Here is a 19,973-nt window from a genome sequence, read left to right as displayed (position 1 = left end):
GTCGCTTCTAAGCTCTGGGAAAGCATTTTATGATTATATGAGAAGCGTTTGTGAAATTACTAACTGATTTGATAGAAGGCAGGTCGGATTTCGGAGAGGTTTATTCCGGTGGGTTTCAACTTGTAGTATTCAAGTAATAGATAACATAGATTCAGGAGTTCAAATTAATTGCGTCGCTATTGACTTATTCAAGTCTTTCGATTGGGTTGATCTTCAGAGACTGCTGACGAAAATAAGAGCTATTGAACTAGACAAAAGAGTGATTGAATGGGTGGCTAAATTCATAGAAAATACCTAGAGAATTAAAGTAGGTGAAGCATTATAAAATCTTGTACCATTAAGAGGGGGCCCCACAGGGCAGTATTGCTGGAACTTTGTTTTCTTATGTACATACATGATATGAACAAAGAACCGGAATCATAGCTTTTTGCGGTTGATATTATACTGTATAGAGTACTATTTGGTTACTTTCCGTGTCCATGTCAGATTAAATGTTTACAAAATTTAGCGACCGCGATGGCCCTGTCGTTTACGTACTTGTAAAATTCCCAGAGCCATGGAGTGTTCACTACGTCTCCCACAGACGAGAAGATGCGCTTCGTCCTGAATGGCCCCACACTCACACTGTGTACTGCTACCTGCCGTGAGTAGGCCCCACCTTTGAAGGTTTGGTTTTCATCTTGAAAAACCCTTTCTGAACCTATTTAGAGATCTCCAGTTTTTGTAAAGAAGGTCTCCTCCATGGGATAATTCTTCTCTGATCTGCATTTCTGGATCATTCAGCTTCTTGTTCCACGACTGTCTTGAAATCATTGAAGCACCTGGGATCTGGTGAACAACGTCTTCCTAGACTTCTGGCGGCCTTCATGCGGGTGGTGTCCATACGGAGGGGGCTCGGATATTCCATTTGCTTTTTGCGCTCTGTACCTTCCTTCGCACATCAGGGAATGCGGTTCCGACAAGAGGGTAGAGTCTGTGAACAGATCTTGGTTTAAGGCATCGTATGATGATGCGAGCAGTTTCATCGAGTGCGATCCCAACATTGTTTATATGAGCCGTCCCTTCCCAAACAGGAGCTGTCTACTCTGCCGCCGACATACATAGCCCCAGTGTCGCTAGCTGTGCTCCCCGAGTAAATAAGTTACAGGATTGTGAGCAACTTCAGAAAGATCTGGGAAATGTTGTGATGTAGGCACCAGACTATGGTATGGTGGTAACTGGTATGAAAAGTCATGTTGTAAGTTTCGCCAAGAAGAAGAGTTCTCGATTTTAATTACTGTGTTTATGAATGAAAGTACCTCACAGGGATCACTGTAAGTGCTTAAGTGTCAATATACGGGAAGATGTCATTGGGTAATCACATTTAAGCAGGTTTTAAATGAAGAGTACAGATCTCTTAATATGATTATGATGTTATTTAGGAGTTTTAGTAAGAATGTAAAGGAAAGTGCGTATAAGTCTCTGGCATGACTCCAATTTATTCCAGAGTATGGGAACCACACCATGATTACTTGATAAGAGAACTGGAAAGGATCCAAAAGAAATGCTTCTCGATCTGGTCTGCGTGATTTCTGACAAATGAGTAGCGTTACGAAAATGTTGAAAAATTTGGGCTGGGAAGACTTCGAAGTAAGGAGACTAAGCGGTATGTTCAGAGCTAGCAGTGGGGAGATGCCATGGAATGACATTTGTAGACGAATAAGCTTCGGTTGGAGTTTTCCAAGATAGGATGGATCATAATATTGCGACAAAGTTGGACTTCAAGAGGAAAAATTGGGACAAATATTTGTTTCTAGGAAGAGGAGCAAGGGATTGGGATAATTTATCAAGGAAATATTCGGTAAATTTTCAAATGCTTTGAAATTATTTAAGAAAAGATAGGTAAACAATTGATAACGAATCTACCATCTGAGCGATAACTCTAAATGCAGGTCAGTGATGACTAATTTATTCATTTACTTATTGATTGATTGATTGATTGATTGATTGATTGATTGATTGATTGATTGATTGATTTTTGAGTTAGAGAGCAGTTCAGTCAGGCAGATTACACTAGTAACATTTAAACATTTTTTTTTTTTTTTTTTTTTTTTTTTTGCATCTAGTTCATAAATGGGTGGATTTACCTAATTTTGGGGTGCTGAATACACTGGTATGCCTTTGCTGGCAGGACCTAGTGTTAAGAGTGCACTATGTCTTCTGGTATAGGCTAGAGCAATTTTGTTACTTTCATAGATCTGTCTCTGTCTTATCCTTGGCTTTGACAATATGAAAGTGACTGAGGTATGAGCGATGCTAGTAATGCCAATCCTTATGCAGCCAGTCCCTGCTATGAATGGTGTGAAAATGTTGCTCATAGGGTCGGTTTGTGTATGCATTTCGGTGGGCTTGGCAGACTGATATGTAATAGCAACTCTGGCTCGGTGAGGAAAGCAACGGGAAACTACCTCACCCGTCATTTCCCTAGTACGCCTCTTCAGTGATGCCTAATCCATCTATGACAGCTGATGACAGAGCTGTTGAGGATCCCACCAGCGGAATCGCTGACGGACTGAACATACATACATACATACATACATACATACATACATACATACATACATACATACATACATACATACGAATACACTGGTAAAATCAGTTTTTCTCTATGACGTCAGATTTCCTAGATATACGGCAGAATAAAAAATGGTAATAGTGAAAATTGACACAATTAAGTCAAACAAAAATACACATTTAGAACGTTTGAAATCAATACTATTTTGTATGTATATATGGGCATGATGCCAATGAAAGGTCCAAATTAATTCAGATGATATTTTCACCCTTAATCGTTTTTGTTTTTTGAAAAATGCGACGACGGAGCTCTTCTTTTGTTTGCCGTTTCATCACTCTCCCTAACAAGACCCCAGCAGTAGTCACCCATCATCGAAGGGTTCCAATGGCCTTGGTAACGGTGTACCATGGTAAGAATGCCTTGGTGAAAGTGTTCACCATGCTCATCGCTTACGGCTCCCAAATTCCCCTGGAAGAAATGAAGCTGAGAATGGCTTATGGCTTTTAGTGCCGGGAGATCCCAGGACGGGTTCGGCTCGCCAGGTGCAGGTCTTTTGATTTGACGGCTGTAGGCGACCTGCGCGTCTTGATGAGGATGAAATGATGATGAAGACAACACATACAGCCAGCCCCCGTGCCAGGGAAATGAACCAATGATGGTTAAAATTCCCGACCCTGCCGGGAATCGAACCCGGGACCCCTGTGACCAAAGGCCAGCACGCTAACCATTTAGTCATGGAGCCGGACAAGGTGAGAATGTAAAAAGTGAATTTTAAGCGACATTCTTATACGAATATATACATGTTCTTATAGTTGTCCAACAGATCATTCACAATGGTAACATAGTTTTTGTCTTTTCTGTTACCCAAAAAGCCATTCACAATTGCTTTAAAAGAAGTCCAAGCAGCTAACGGGATATCTGTGAGTTTGGTATCAAAGGTGGGTTCTTTCAGCAATTTTCTTATTTGTGGTCCAACAAATATACCCTTTTTCAGCTTTGCCTCACTTAATTTGGGAAACTTTTCTTATAAGTGATTGAAGGCCTCACCTTATTTATCCAGAGCTTTTACAAAGTTCTTGATAAGGCCCAACTTGATATGAAGGGGAGGTAAAATGATTTTATCGGGCTCAACCAATGGGGTATTGTTCACATTTACGTTTCCAGAAACATATGACTTCCTTACAGGCCATTCCTTGACTGTATAGTGGTTCTTGGTGTCACGGCTGTCCAAAAGGCACAAAAAGCAGCAGTATTTCGTGAATCCAGCCTGTAAACTTGTAAGGAGTGCAACAACTTTTAAAACACAGCAAAGCTGCCATTCATGATCCTTATATTTGATTGCCTCTAGCAGCAAAGTCACGGTTTCATAAGTTTTTTTCATGTCTACTGCGTAAGCCAAAGGTACCGACGGAAATGCATCGCCATTATGCGGTAGTACTGCTTTCAAGCTGGTTTTACTGGAGTCAATAAATAGTCACCGATCCTGTGGATTATGTTGTACACCTAGCTGCATCATCAGACCATTGACATCTCTACATACACACATTGAATTCTGCATATCAAAATATTGAGCGAAGGAAGAACGAACCTCTTGATCTGAAACAGGAATTTTTTGTCCCTGGAACTAGAAGGTTCCGTTGTTGCTGTTTCGAAAGTTTTAGATCGCGAACCAAATTGTTCAATTCGTCTTGATTAAAGAGCTGAGGCGAAGTGTCATTATATTGAGGGTAGTACTCTTCTATATGTTCAATACGTTCTGATTCACTTGGCATGGTGTCTGGTTCCGTGGCTTGCGAGTTACAGACAAGAACAGGCAATCCCTCATCATGGAGTGCAGGCAAATGGACTGAAGATACATTTGGTTACTTTATTTTATGTCTAGTTTTGCTTGAATGTCCAGAAATATTTGTAAGACCGAAGTAACAGTCTGAATAACGGTCTTTAGGCTCACACCACACCATCGGAACACCGAATGGCATGGCTGGCCGTTTTCCATTCAACCACTCGGTTAAGGTTGTAGTACAGGTTATGCAGGCAATATGAGGTGCAACATTTTTATCTTGATCACCAACAGGACAATCAAAATACAATTTATATGCCTTCTTAACCAAATCAGTGGTTGGTTTTCTTTGGGCTTTTGGAGTGAATTTCCCACACACATAACAAAAGTTGTCGGGGTGGTTTAGCCAGCAACGAGATTTACTAGTTGCCATTTTTCTTAGTGTAAGTTTTAAACACGAAAAGTTTGCACTATCTTTCACAGGAAACACTCACTGGGGATCTCTTTCACACCACTGGATTACCACACCAACCATTTACTGATGATTTGTAGATCTTCTAGATCTCCTCTGCAAATCAAAAACAAACAATTAAATATGAAAACAGAAGAACAGCAAAAAGAGAAATACTGAATACGAAAAATAAAATACCTTTAAAAACTAAAAAATGGTACGTGCTATAACATTTTGAAAGGTATATTCGGATTCTACATACCAAAATACATACTAGTTGATGTATCACATCCCAGATGCAAAATGGCTGTTGACTAGTGTTATTGAAATATTTAAGTGCTTGCTTCCATAGCAGCCATTTGGACAGTCTAAGGGAATGTTTCTAGTTCTAATTACTGTCGCAAGATTTCGGGTAAACTGCGTCCTTATGGTAGTGCCACAATTAGCTGTGTGATGATATTGATAAATAATTTCGTCAACAGTATTCTAAATGTTTTACTCTCTCAAGTACCACTGGCCAAGGCTAATAGAGAACAGGCCACTGACTACAAGTGGGGTTGTACGTGCTAACTTGAGAACAAACGGACAATGACCTAGACAGGTCAGCAGAAGATGAGAAGAATGTCGCAATGCTCAGGCGCAGAGTCTAGACAAATTCACGAAATCACGGAAGTACATTAGCAGCTATTCCTTCAGTAAATAAGCTAGAAAGCTTGGAACTTTACGTGATATACGGAAATTAGAGCTCAAAGTGGATTCTAGACCGCTGATGGTGAGACGTAACGTTCAATTTTGACAATATGACTTTATTTACAAACATTCGAACCACAGCCATCTGGGTGTGTTCCCTTGTTGTGTGAAGTGTATTTTTCACGGTTTTCTCGGTGTATCTAACTTGAGTATAGTCTATGAACCGCATTAGTCCTAATGGTACTGTATAATATTGCGAGAAAAGTATATGCTGCATTCAAATTTGTCACACGTTGCTGTTTCCCATTTTTCTTCCCGCAGAGGAGCTTTCAGGAAAGAGTGCATTTTAAGTTGCGGTGTATTTATCGATAAATCTCCCTTTAGAGTCCAAGATTCTCCAGTTCTTCACATCCTGGATTGCGACATGGGATGTTATTTGGTGATCGTCCTGGAACTGTTCTTGCTGTTGATATACTGAAGGACATTTTAATCCGGTCAGTCTATTCAGAAGACGAATGGCATCCCCTGCCAGTCATCCACGAAGTGTCCTTGAGATTATTTTAATTAGTTTCTACTCTTTGGCCCCTATATTGACCTCTGATTAAGCTCATTCATCGAAAGTCGTCAGATACCGATACATTTTTCTCATTAAGAGGAATATCTAGGAATTGAAGGACATATAGCTTGTCAGCTTTCGAGTATTTACATTGGGGAAGATTCATAATTGTCCCGAAGCAAGCGTTCACAGGTGTTAATATTTTGAAGATAAACCTTGCATTTACATTTCATTATAACTGTTCTAAGCCTCGAATATTCCATTATTACTTCGTGCGACTTTTAGTCACGTTTGGAGCCGGAATTCCATGTTATTTCCAGCTTGGTACGGTTGGATCCTCGATCCGTGTTTGTAGATAAGGCAGGTCACGAGTCTCTACTTAGTATAGAAGAATCGTAGCGAAATCTGCAGACATCTGAGTAGCACGTGGTCAACGTGCGACATTCACAAGCAAATTGCCGGACTTTCTTGACCGGGTACGCTGATTCTCACATAAGGCAGCTTCTCAGTTGGTCTCCTGAGGCTCCGTGAACACCTTTCCACCACTCAGTCCAGAATTAAAATCCCTAGTCTGACCGGGAATAGAATCCATGTCCTCTGAGTTAAAGGCAGGCGCGCTATCACCATACCACAGGCCTGTTTCTACTTAGTCTACCTAGTATTTAAGATAAGGAAATGCATGGCACTGTAGGTCGGGCGGCCTGGAGGCCCTATGTGTTCAATCAGCCGATCTAGAAGTTGTTGTCGAGCAAGATGTTGGAAATTGGAATGTGAAGCATTCTGGTCTTTCACATAGCAGATCCACCTTAGGCATAAGCTGATCTCCCAACATCGTCTGACACATTTCTCCTGCTGCCGTTCTGTGAAATAAAGATGGTCTGATGACGTGTCCGTTCCAGATTCTTCACAATATCATAAGTCTGTGCTCCTTGCTTTTCGTTCTCAGAGTCCAACGCAGGATAGTAAACGACCATCATCCGAAATTCTGCTTCTTTAGTTTTCCGTATACATTTCGGTGAAGAGTATTCGTGAGAGACTTAACATCTCCATCTACTAATGGGAAGACACTGACACATTTGCATTCAGCGGTTGGGTTCATCTTCAGATGGACGGTGCTCGAAGTTTGTGCAGATGAAATTTCTCTTACTTGAGGATATCATGTACAAACTCATAATCGACTGACGTGGGACTTCGCCAGAACCATTTCACGAAGTTTAGGGTAGGTGAGGAACTAGGACATTCCGTGTCTATTCAACCTTCGTATTTGTATTGGAAAGTCGATCTGCACAACTGTTAACCAATGAACTATTTCTACCATCAGTTCTCAGTATCGAGTCCAAAAATAGGCCTCTCCCGAAATTGGGAATGACGAGGTTGCATTCACAACTTTGAAACGTGAACGACCATCACGTAGCGCGTAAAGTATTTCATTACATGTTCTACCGTCAACAACACACACAGTGTTATATATAATCTGGATCCTTTTCGCGTCTTATTACGAAACGGCGGTGTCACAGCTTGACTGGCCTAAAAAAGAATGGCGTATGGCTTTTAGTGCCAGGAGTGTCCGAGGACAAGTTAGGCTCACCAGATGCAGGTCTTTTGAATTGACTCCCGTAGGCGACCTGCGCGCCGTGATGAGGATGAAATGATGATGAAGACGACACATACACCCAGCTCCTGTGTCAGCGAAATTAACCAATTATGGTTACAATTCCCGACCCCGCCGGGAATCGAACCCGGGACTCCTATGGCCAAAGGCCAGCACGCTAACCATTTAGCCACGGAGTCGGATACTGGCCGTGATGAAAGTTGATTAGACCGAGCTCGATAACTGCAATCGCTTAAGTGCGGCCAGTATCCAGTATTCGGGAGATAGTAGGTTCGAACCCCACTGTCGGCAGCCCTGAAAATGGTTTTCCGTGGTTTCCCATTTACACAAGACAAATGCTGGGGCTGTACCTTAATTAAGGCCACGGCCGCTTCCTTCCCACTCCTAGCCCTTTCCTGTCCCATCGTCGCCATAAAACCTATCTGTGTCGGTGCTACGTAAAGCAACTAGCAAAAGAGAAAAGTTGATTAGTACGTTCCTACAGTGAGGCAGAATGTGTTGTTGGCGTTAGAACTCACAATGAAATGCAGACAAGTACTCCATACGCCACGTGACAATCACTTCACACTATAGTTTCATCCCAGACATAGATGTTTCTCTTAGAACAAAGACACTGATTATATGTATTATTATTATTATCATTAACATAATCACAGATTGAGAAACTTCCAGCGATAAGATTTGCAAGGAAAGCATTCACTTTTCACATTCTCTTTAGAACATACTAACAGCTCTCTGAAGATATTTGAAGAACTTCACTGCTGTTCGACAGAGTAATCTTTGATAAAAACCAATCGGATTAAAAGTTTCAATCCAACTGGAAACGTTGGAGAAATTGTCCTCAGTACAACGCTTTAACGTTGAATAGTATTATCTGGTATGTCTGTGGGATGGACTTCGCCACGTTGTGGAATGGACATCTTGTTATTTTTACGTAAGCTGTATGTCCATTCCCTATCCATTAATTTACGTCATCTAAAACTGGGCTAAAGGTGTTTGCTTACAATCCAAATCACAAAGCTTCACGGCATCCTGGATCCACTAGCCCTCTTCGCGGTGGCTTCATGGCTGACAAGTCCGTTCGCCTTCCAATAATTATTAGCCTACATTACCACGCCCCCCTCTTTTATCTTTTCTGTTCGCCCGTCCAACGGTTAGTGTTCTTTCTGTAACACAACGATATTAGATTTGCGAGGTGAAGAATAAATTTCCTAGTCTCCATGATTCTTCACTTTATTTAGCCGATGCCTGTACACTTCTAGAGACTGGAACTTACTCTGAAATCGAACTTATATTATGGATATTATTCATCAACGAAGATAATAATTAAAATATAATTTAAAGAAATGTTTGAACTTGACGTTGAAAGGCATCACAGTTTGTATAGATAAATTATTGCTATGCAAGTATGACTTAATACAGGCACGTCATATGAAATTGAAGTCTAGGGCGGGACAGCGAACAGTCATATGTAAAGACTATTTAAAGAGCATAGTTTTGTTGGATATCAGTTCAGATTGAAAACGAGAAAAAAGGATTTAAGGAAAGTATACCTTTAACAGCCGGCCCTGTGGTGTAGGGGTAGCGTGCCTGCCTCTTACCCAGAGGCCCCGGGTTCAATTCTCGGCCAGGTCAGGGATGTTTACCTGGATCTGAGGGCTGGTTCGTGGTCCACTTAGCCTACGTGATTAGAATTGATGAGCTATCTGACGGTGAGATAGCGGCCCGGTCTAGAAAGCCAAGAATAACGGTCGAGGGGATTCTTCGTGCTGACCACACGACACCTCGTAATTTGCAGGCCTTCGAGCTGAGCAGCGGTCGCTTTTTAGGCCAAGACCCTTCAGGGCTGTAGTGCCATGCGGGGTGGGTTATACCTTTAACAACTTATACAATGTATATTTCTAAAGTCAGTTAAGCCTACCTAAATACAGCAACAAACAATAGTGTTCACGGGTATAATCAACACATGATCCTTATACAAGTATCATTCTTTTAAATTGATTCTATTGACAGACAGTTACGAATATTAAGTCAACTCTGAAATAATATTTAGCTGAGAATACTGACCTGGCCGGGAACTGAACCCGGGGCCTCCGGTTAAGAGGCAGGCACGCTACCTCTACACAGGGCCGGCTGTTAAAGGTATACTTTCCTGAAATCCTATTCTCTGCTTTTCAATCTGAACTGATATCCAACAACTTAACTGTGTGCTTTAAATAATCTCTACATATGACTGTTCGCTGTCCCGCCCTAGATTTCAATTTCATATGACGTGCTTGTATTAAGTCATACTTGCATAGCAATAATTTATCTATACAAACTGAATTCAGACGAGGCACTGTATTCTGTTACGTGGTGTTAACCGGTGCACTCGGTTGGATCACCTGTTCTTACACTGAAGACATGTTGATTGTATATGTATTTAATTTTCCTTGATAATGTGTTGTTGTCTATACCGTGACTGATATACTCTACTGGTATGGAAATGAATACTTTTTGAATTTATTTCATTTCAGTTGTGTTTGCTTGCTTTCTGTTATAGTTGCTCGTGGATCAGGTGATGATCCTGGAAACGATGACTCCTTTGGATTTCATGGACTTTAGGAACTACTTATCTCCAGCATCAGGCTTCCAGAGTTTGCAGTTTCGGTTATTGGAGAACAAGTTAGGAATGAAACAGGTATGACTTTTCTTCATTATCACCCTGTAAATCTTTTAGGACGAAATACTTGAAAGGTAGAATTACACTCAGGGGACAGAAGTCATAGAATAGATTCCTTATACCACGTAGGGTGTTGTCCGGCTCGGCGAAGTGCATCAGCTTGGCGTGTCAGCAATTGAAACAGTGTGTGGAAGTCTTATGGAGTGATATTGAGCTATGCAGTTTCACTAGTTTTCCATTACTCCCTGGTATTCGTAGGTGACGGATCGTGGGAACGAACAGATCTCTCCATGACGTTCTTTATCGGGCGATAATAGGACACAAGACAGTGTTTGGAACTCTGTAGACTGCTCAGTAAACCACTCCTATATAATGATTGTCCTACTCGTGGGCGCATCATCATGCTTGAATAGCCAATTATCAGAAAAATATGAAGACCATGAAGTGATGAAAATGGTCACAAAGCAGCTGAACATAGCGGTGAGCACTCAATGGCCGGCTAAGACATATCAGTGGACTCAATCCAGATATATAACGGAACCACTAACCAATCAACTTGCGCGATGTCTTGTTGATAACTGGGATCCATGATCTCTTGTAGTCTGAGTCGTACTCGAAGCCAACCATCAGATCGAAACAACTGAAAATGGGACTCATATATACTTTTTTTGCTAGGGGCTTTACGTCGCACCGACACAGATAGGTCTTATGGCGACGATGGGATAGGAAAGGCCTAGGAGATGGAAGGAAGCGGCCGTGGCCTTAATTAAGGTACAGCCCCAGCATTTGCCTGGTGTGAAAATGGGAAACCACGGAAAACCATTTTCAGGGCTGCCGACAGTGGGGTTCGAACCTACTATCTCCCGAATACTGGATATTGGCCGCATTTAAGCGACTGCAGCTATCGAGCTCGGTGCGTAGTATTTTATGGTCAACGTAACGACGTCAAGAATTCAGATGAGGCACTGTATTCTGTTACGTGGCGTTAACCGGGGCACTCGGTTGGGTCATTTGTTCTTACATCCCTTACATCCCTTCTTCGAAGCAGTCCAGTTACTGGTGGGGCAAGCCGTCGATAGTACGGTCATGACTTACACATTCCTTCGAAGGATTTCTTTGATCACTGTCGTAGGCAGAACTTCACATACCCTGATGAAGGCCAATGCAAGTAGGCAGAAAGCTCGGATTTATTAAATAAATATATATAGTGGCTTTAATCCAGTTACACATTTATTTCTTTATATAAATTCACTTGTGTCTATAAATTACTCTGACAACCATGGCAGTGTGGTAAGAGCTCTAAGCAAATCTCTGAAATAGCAACATGTGAAATGAAGTCCGTCGCCTGAAGAGAAATGAGAGAGCAAAAGAAATTAAATACAATTAAGTCAGGTCTATATAATTGCATACATCGACAATTAATAGAAAAGCTGGAAAAATCTATACTGAAAGGACTGAGGCTAGAGAAAACTAGAGCAAATGCATACTTCGCTACTAAACCAAAGGAAAAAGAGAAGCAGGACTCCGATGAGGTGATGGAGAAAGAATGTTGATCATCTGGCTCAATAACAGATACAGAGATGATGGCGTATGGCTTCCGGAGAGGGCTGGTGCAAGTCTTTCGAACCGACGCCTGTATGCAACCTGTAAGGAGGGGGATCCACCTATGATGAATTCTGATGGTGAAGATGAAACATATTCAGTCGCCCAGCCAGAGAAATTAACCAACGAAGGTTAAAATGCCCTGCCTGGCCGGGACACCTTGCACCGAAGACCAGCGCTCTAACCTTTTAGCCATGCAGCCGGAAATGATAACGATCCGTAAATTCTACTCTAATTATAATTTAAAAATAAAATTTCTCCAAGGATGCTACATTACACCACTAAGAATCGAATAAGTCAAAGTGCTACTGAACGCCTTATCGTCTGGCCACATCAGTGGCTGACAGCTCCGGCAATGGTCTGATGTCATTTGCGCCAGGGCGGTTCATCGGTTGCCATAAGGCGCCTCTAGTCACGATCTTTCATTAGCCGTGGTAGACACCATGGTGGACGGTAAATACACTCAGTTTACACGTGACACCGTGGATTGCGGAGTATTGAACATCTACACCAGTGTTGCCAACTTATATTTTCAAGATACGCTAAATACTACTGAAAATCCGCTAAAATTCCGCCAAGAAATCCGATCTCAGATAATAATAATAATAATAATAATAATAATAATAATAATAATAATAATACAGTAAATGTCTGCACTCACCTGATCTGTGAGTTTCATTGGGATTAACACCCTGCCTGTGAGTCGGCGAGCTAAAACTTGTAGGCGTTTTACTGCCGGGTGCAAACTAGGTGAATCCCCTACCTCAACGGCCACACACAGAAAGGCCAGTTCATTAAACGGTCTTCCTTTAAAGCATAAATATAAATGCTACTCTCTCACAGTTTCATTACCTGTTGTCATTCGTCAACTAAGAGATAAGTACCCTTTCCCCACGCATTACAGATTTATGATACCATGATCTCATAGCATCAAATACAAATAACATGTTTTCCTCATGTGAGTGCTAGAACCTTGCAAGAAATACGGAATAGCTGGAAGACAGACTGGAGTACAAATTAAAAAAAAAACGTAAAATGGATAAAACACTAAATTCCGCTATAATAAATCTAGAATTCCGCCAAAAAATCCGCTGTCCGCTAAATGATATATTTCTCCACCGACAGTGTCCTAATTCCGCCAAATTTAGCGAAAAGTCCGCTAAGTTGGCAACACTGATCTACACAACTTTGAAAATACGTGGAATGCCTCCATCCTTCGGTCATCCGCTATTATACCCCGTTATTACACTAAGTTCAAGTGAGGAGTGAGCCGTCAGTCGTCGAGTGACGTACACTAGCAGCGGCTCGCCTGTCACACTCGTGCTCTAGCCGCAGGGCGAGGACGATCGTTAGCGACGAGCGCAGAGGAGGTGTTGGTTAGAGCCCTGCGCGGGTATACAAAATAATATCCGCATCCGCAAAATGGTTATCCGCGGATATTGTAAATATTTAACTACAGTATATTACACCCAAGGTATTGAAACGGATAGATCTGTTAACATAATACAATAGGCCTGACACCTGGCACCAGAACCCAGGGATTTTCTCTTGCGACAGACAACTGCCGACGTGCTGACCTTCGTTCCTTCCTTCCACTAATTGTGGGCAGAAGCCAGTTAGGCTTGGGTCAGATTTACGGCTTTATGTTCTCAAGGCTCTTTATATATCATCATTTTCCTATACCAACGTCAAGGGTCGCCTGACCACAAGCATAAACAATGACTGAAAATTAAGAAACGTCATTATTTAGAAATGATCAGCACTGTCATACAGTTTGTATCCTCCAAGACACTTGATGGTCACTATGCAGCCAGCGACCGACATTTAGTTCAGGTTTTCACTAGTAGTCGATATTTAGGGTAAATTAAATTAATTGAACTTAACAAAAAACATGATAAACTTCACTGACCACGGCACTCCCAGACCAGCCCCATATGCAGTTCATGACTAGATCTACGATACTCTAAAACTTGAAAGTGCCGGCTAAATGATACACTTGAACAGAATATCGAGACAAGTATACATTGAGATGAAGAATCAAGAAAGATTGAACAAAACACTTTCATAGTTTTCAGGTGACCAAGCTTTCTTTCACGGCAGTAGTTATCGTAGATAAGATTACGATTCTGCAGGATTTGGAACTCGATTAGTACGGGTACTTAACTTTCCAACAAAAATACTAAATACGATTATTGCAGGAATGTTTAACAAGTATGGGACCGTATTATCAGTATTTGATGAAACTTGGAGTACAAAGTGAGTAACGGGTTAAGGGCAGTTAAAATTATGTTCAAGACACATATCCCCTCTTATTCAGGTATTATTGGTTATAAGGCGTTAGTTAGCTAAGGTAACCAGTCTACAACATGCTTATTTTGTGACGAAATAGGACATAGAATCAGTTGTCCAAGTGTAAACAACCAGTTCAGATTCCAGAGAACCGTGAACCGATCTTGATAACTGCAATCGCTGAAGTGCGGTCACTATCCAGTATTCGGGAGACAGTGAGTTCGAATCGCACTGTCGGCAGCCCTGAAGATGGTTTTCCGTGGTTTCCCATTTTAACACCAGGCATATGCTGGAGCTGTGCCTTAATTAAAGCCACGGTCACTTCCTTCCCACTTCTAGTCCTTTCCTGTGACCTATCTGTGTCGATACGACGTAAAGCAACTTGTAAGAAAAGAAAAGAGAACCGTGACACACCAACTTGGGCAACCTTGTCAACAGGTAAACGACCTATGCAGCGTACACTCGTACACAGAAGTCAGCTAACATCAACGCAAAACCAGATTTGAACGTCATCAACTCAGAGACCTGAGATTGAAAGTCTTCATTCTGTTACCAACAGCTGATGAACTTACGCTGCGAGAGACAGATAAACAGATCCAAGGCACTTCTGACATAATAAGCTTAACTGAGCAACAGCAGCCCAAGGCAACGTCACAATCACAACAGCTACGCCTAATAAACATTCCAGATAGCCAGACAGAGCCCTACACAGATGATAATCGATACAAACGGAAGAAATAAGAACCCGGATATGAATAACTCTACAACACTGCACACAGAAATCAGACAGTTTTAGGGAGATCTCATCGAAGTCCCTAAATAATCATACTAATGTAAACAGGTGCTTCTAAGAAAATCAATACGGGATTATGACCTAGACGTCGTATTCTTACAATAAGTAAGCATTAAGAACGTCACAACACAGTTACGTTGTTAACACAGGGGAAGATGCGAGAGGAACGGCCATCATCTACAGGAATGGAGTATAAGTGGGGAGGTTTCACTGAAATTCCGAACTTCTACGTTTTCAACCAATCGCCTCCGAACTTTAACTTCTTCTTCTTCTTCTTAATCTGTTTACCCTCCAGGGTCGGTTTTTCCCTCGGACTCAGCGAGGGATCCTACCTCTACCACCTCAAGGGCAGTGTCCTGGAGCTTCAGACTCTGGGTCGGGGGATACAACTGGGGAGGATTATCAGGCGGCCTCACCTGCTATGCTGAACAGGGGCCTTGTGGAGGGATGGGAAGATTGGAAGGGATAGACAAGGAAGAGGGAAGGAAGCGGCCGTGGCCTTAAGTTAGGCACCATCCCGGCATTTGCCTGGAAGAGAAGTGGGAAACCACGGAAAACCACTTCCAGCATGGCTGAGGTGGGAATCGAACCAACCTCTACTCAGTTGACCTCCCGATGCTGAGTGGACCCCGTTCCAGCCCTCGTACGACTTTTCAAATTTCGTGGCAGAGCCTGGAATCGAACCCGGACCTCCGGGGGTGGCAGCTAATCACACTAACCACTACACCACGGAGGCGGCATTTGAACTCCATCACAGATTTAATTACTGCTAGCTCCAGTTTTTCTTTTGGAAAACAAATGTTTCCTTAGGCCAGTTGTTCCATAATGCACTATGAAGAGACGCGTTCGGATTCTGTGTTTTTAACAGTAACTCGTGTATAACGCTTCAAGTCAATACGCTTTCGTTTTCGAAAAGAATGAGGTCAGATGTCATTATACAGAATCCGCTTCGGACAAAGTGGAGGTGATAGAACACAAAAAGGCGAACAAATTTTACTTAAACATGTCAGGTCCGCAACCTAATAACTTCTGAAAAATTCATGAATCCCCGATTCCAGTGCAGAGCATACTTGGAAGTTACATCACAGTCAAACCGAGTGGTGGCGTAGTGGTCATCGTACTTGTCTGCGAACCTCGTAGACGTGAGTTCGAGTCTGGTCGCAGCTATAATTGTTGTGCAAAATAAATTAATACTTGAGGGAACGTTATTTAAAAATTGGAACGAAAATATTACCCAAATTGCAGTACACTTTATTTTCTACCTGAAATTAACATAGGCCTAAATGTTCTCACAGTTACTGCTGGATCTCTTTATCTGTATACATATTTATTTATTTATTTATTTATTTATTTGAGGTAGAAAATAGAGTTCCACTGCAATTTTATTATTATTTTTATTCGCATTTTTACCTTCACATTCCCTGAAATAATAATTTAATTTGTATAAAACAAGTACGGTTATGGCGGGACTCCAACTCTCGTCGTGGCGGTTCGTAGACAAGCACGATGACCACTCGGCCTATGCCCCAGTGGCCAGGATTGCAACATTTCAAGTATATACGCGTTGCAGTAGAATCGGGGGATTCATATTTTTCCGGACATTATTAGGTTGTGGAGACCTGACAAGTTTAAGTTAAATATGCTCGCATTTTAGTGTTCTATCACCTCTACGTGGTCCGAAGCGGATCCTGCCTCATGACATTTGTCCTTTTTTTTTTTTCGAAAAAGAAAGCGTATTGACCTAAACCCTGATACACGAGTTACTGTTGAGTGTCCCTCAACAGGTACATTAAGCTCGTTGAAATCGATTGGACGCAGGGTCTAACCCCTCCTTGTAAAATCTATAAGCAACTACTGCACTGGAGACACTGACAAGTTTCAATCTGTTGGAAACTCTAACCTATTTTCAATATCTTCTAGTACCTTGCTCATTATGGCTTTGGTAATTAGAAATCTTTCTTCTGACAACTCTGAAAAGTCATTATTTCTTAGTATGGGTCGTAATTTGCCTTCTTCAGTTTATAAATAGTCTTCATACAGCAGTAAAGCTTGAAACTTACGTCTTCTACATGCCTCCACTTTGAAATTTTAGCAGCTGTTAAGAGGTTTAACACAGGGGTGGTGCCAGGTTAATTTAATACGAGCATTAACCATTTTTTAGAGTTAACAATTCTTGATGAGACTACCATTTTGTTAAATTATGTGTTAAGTCTCTTTAACAGCAGAGTTAACATTTAACATTCGTTGAAGAAACCGGGCCTTAGTGTAGCGCTGCAGTAATTGGTTAGATGCCAGCCTCTGGTAAATGGGCATTATGTAAGGACAACCTCAGGGACAGTTCGCAGCTCATTGTGTTGTTACTATCAGGAACTTTAATGCAACATATTCAACAAAAGCATTATCCTCCATCTTGCTGCAACATAAGTGAGATACTTACGTGTGTGTGTGGGAGGTCCACTTATAGCAATAAGTGGGACACTTAAGTAGGTAATATGAAATGAAATATGTCTTATAAGGGGCACTTATGTAAAAGTGCTGTCTATGAATTCGGCCCCTAGAACCCTTTTATCTTCACAAGCTCCACTGCGCGTGTAAAATGTGAAGTTAATTCGACTGTAGAAGGAAGCGACGTGGTGTTAATCAACAGAGGGACTCGTGGCTGTTTATTCTGGCACGTTAGGTATACGGATGAATGACGTCCATGGTTTGTTTCATTTTTCCTTTTCTGTTGATATATTTAAATGTTCTCTCAGCACAATCATGGAAGCTTAGCTCACACTCCCTGTAACTTGAACTTTGTGACACTTGGATGTGAACATTAGATAGCGTCCAGTTACTGCAAGTGTTGAATGTGAAGTCGAGGGGAAAAAAAGTACATGAAAAAGTTTGACATAGACTAATATGTGCACAGCATCGAGAAGTGCATAATTAAAAAAAAATCTTCTGCTCATGACTGCTGTCCTCTGAGTGTATACGGATTGATTGACACTCGAAGTGCAAACCTGCATCAGTGAAAGGAATGGAACATTGTTTGATGTGGCCCTGTAAGCGTACTTTCTTTTATTTAATCTCAACGCACAATGACTTTATTTGGTATAGTTAAGGTGCAAGCGGTGGTGACATACATCATATTGGCTTCTGCACTCTAAGATATAAAGTCGTATTTTTGTCTTTTCTTAGCTAATGGTTTAACGTCATACTAGCACATCGAAAGTTTTAGGCGACTCAAGGATAGGGAAAGTTTGGGACTGGAAAGGAATCGGCCGCAGTCTTAATTAATGAACAGTCCCGGAATTTGCCTGGTGTGAAAATGGGAAACCACGGAAAAACATATTTAGGGCTGCTGACGGTGACATTCGAGCCCACCATATGCCGAATGCAAGCTCTCGGCTATGTGACCTTATCCACACGGCCAACTTGCTCGATCGTGTATTATACTCTGAGAACATGACATCATCTAGAAACGAACCAAGGACATTTATTTCGCTGTCACTAACCTCTAGTGCCCCATAATGAGAGTGCTGTATTTCTATAGAGATCACGATTCACTTTCACATTACGTACCTTATCCAAGAGTGCAGAACCTGTAAAGGTGATTAGAGCAATTTCATAGTCATGAGGAGTCCCTCGTTTGATCCCAGCCATACTGTGCTTTCTTAAAAATACACGAATCTTGCATACACCATGCGTTTTAATACATTAAGGGATCTGAGTGGGTAATAAAATATTCAGGAGTGCCACAGGGTTCAGTACTTTGACCACGTCTCTGAAATACTGATACACTCATATACTGATATGTTGACTCGGCTAGGGCACTTGTATGCTGACGATCTGAAAATCTACTATCACCCCAAAATTTCTGACATCAATCAAGCAATAGGTTCTATGAACTCTGACTTAAGTAATATTTGTGCATACCCTCGTGAAAACTATATTTTAATTATTAATCCATGAAATCTAAAGCTATTATTGTTGAGCAGATGAAAAAACATGTGCGGTAAAGAACGAAAACATTCCTCCACTCAATTTATCTGGTACATACATTCCGCATGAAAACTCGGTAAAAATCTTGGTGTTAACTGGAGAGAGCACACTATCGATATCTGCAGAAAAGTGTACGCTTCCCGCCACCTACTAAAATATCACTAAAATATGCTGCCACTAAACATGTGAATACTTTTATCGTCCCTATATTTTCCTACTGTGAGGTAATAATAATAATTTCGTGTGGCTATTTCTAGCCGAGTGCAGCCCTTGTAAGGCAGACCCTCCGATGAGGGTGGGCGGCATCTGCCATGTATTGGTAACTGCGTGTTATTGTGGTGGAGGATAGTGTTATGTGTGGTGTGTGAGTTGCAGGGATGTTGGGGACAGCACAAACACCCAGCCCCCGGGCCATTGGAATTAACCAATGAAGGTTAAAATCCCCGACCCGGCCGGGAATCGAACCCGGGACCCTCTGAACCGAACGTCAGTACGCTGACCATTCAGCCAACGAGTCGGACTACTGTGAGGTAGTACTAATTGATGCCACAAGAGAACAATTGAACCGATTACAACGTGCTATGAATTCTTGTATTAGATTTATCTTCGTATTCAGGAGGGAAAGTTGACGATAATGCGGGTTAATATGATCATAGCGTAAGTAACATGACACAAAATAACATGATGTTTATGTTACCCCTTGTTATCGTCAACTTTCCCTCCTGAAATTTCAACAATATAGAAACCTCCACGTGGCAGTATTAATCTTTCGAGTATCAAACGAGAATATCCCCTACTACCTCGTACTTGTCTTCGCAACTGAATTTCCTAACCTCTTTCCACCAGTTCCGGTAGCACACTTGCTATCCCTCGCAGCAGGTCAGCAGTATATAGCCGTTCCTTTGTTGCGAATGGAGCTAGAATATGGAACTCTCTCCCCCATAGCAATGTAAATATAAAAAGCTTAAATTCTTTGCCGTGAGCATCTCCTAGATAA

At 41.6% G+C, this 19,973-nt stretch overlaps 1 protein-coding gene across 1 annotated transcript in view; it reads left to right on the top strand.

The window, feature by feature from the left end:
* Positions 1-19,973, top strand: part of v (Tryptophan 2,3-dioxygenase vermilion) — a 136,320-nt gene that overhangs the window by 87,627 nt on the left and 28,720 nt on the right. The window contains exon 5 of the mRNA XM_067144227.2: positions 10,189-10,326. Within this exon, the coding sequence (XP_067000328.2) occupies positions 10,189-10,326 (138 nt within the window). The remainder of the gene's footprint in view (positions 1-10,188; positions 10,327-19,973) is intronic.

This window comes from Anabrus simplex, chromosome 3, assembly GCF_040414725.1.
Source record: "Anabrus simplex isolate iqAnaSimp1 chromosome 3, ASM4041472v1, whole genome shotgun sequence".
Lineage (NCBI taxonomy): Eukaryota > Metazoa > Arthropoda > Insecta > Orthoptera > Tettigoniidae > Anabrus > Anabrus simplex.
The sequence above is the reverse complement of the archived record's forward strand: the minus strand, read 5'-3'. Positions and strand labels throughout refer to the sequence as shown.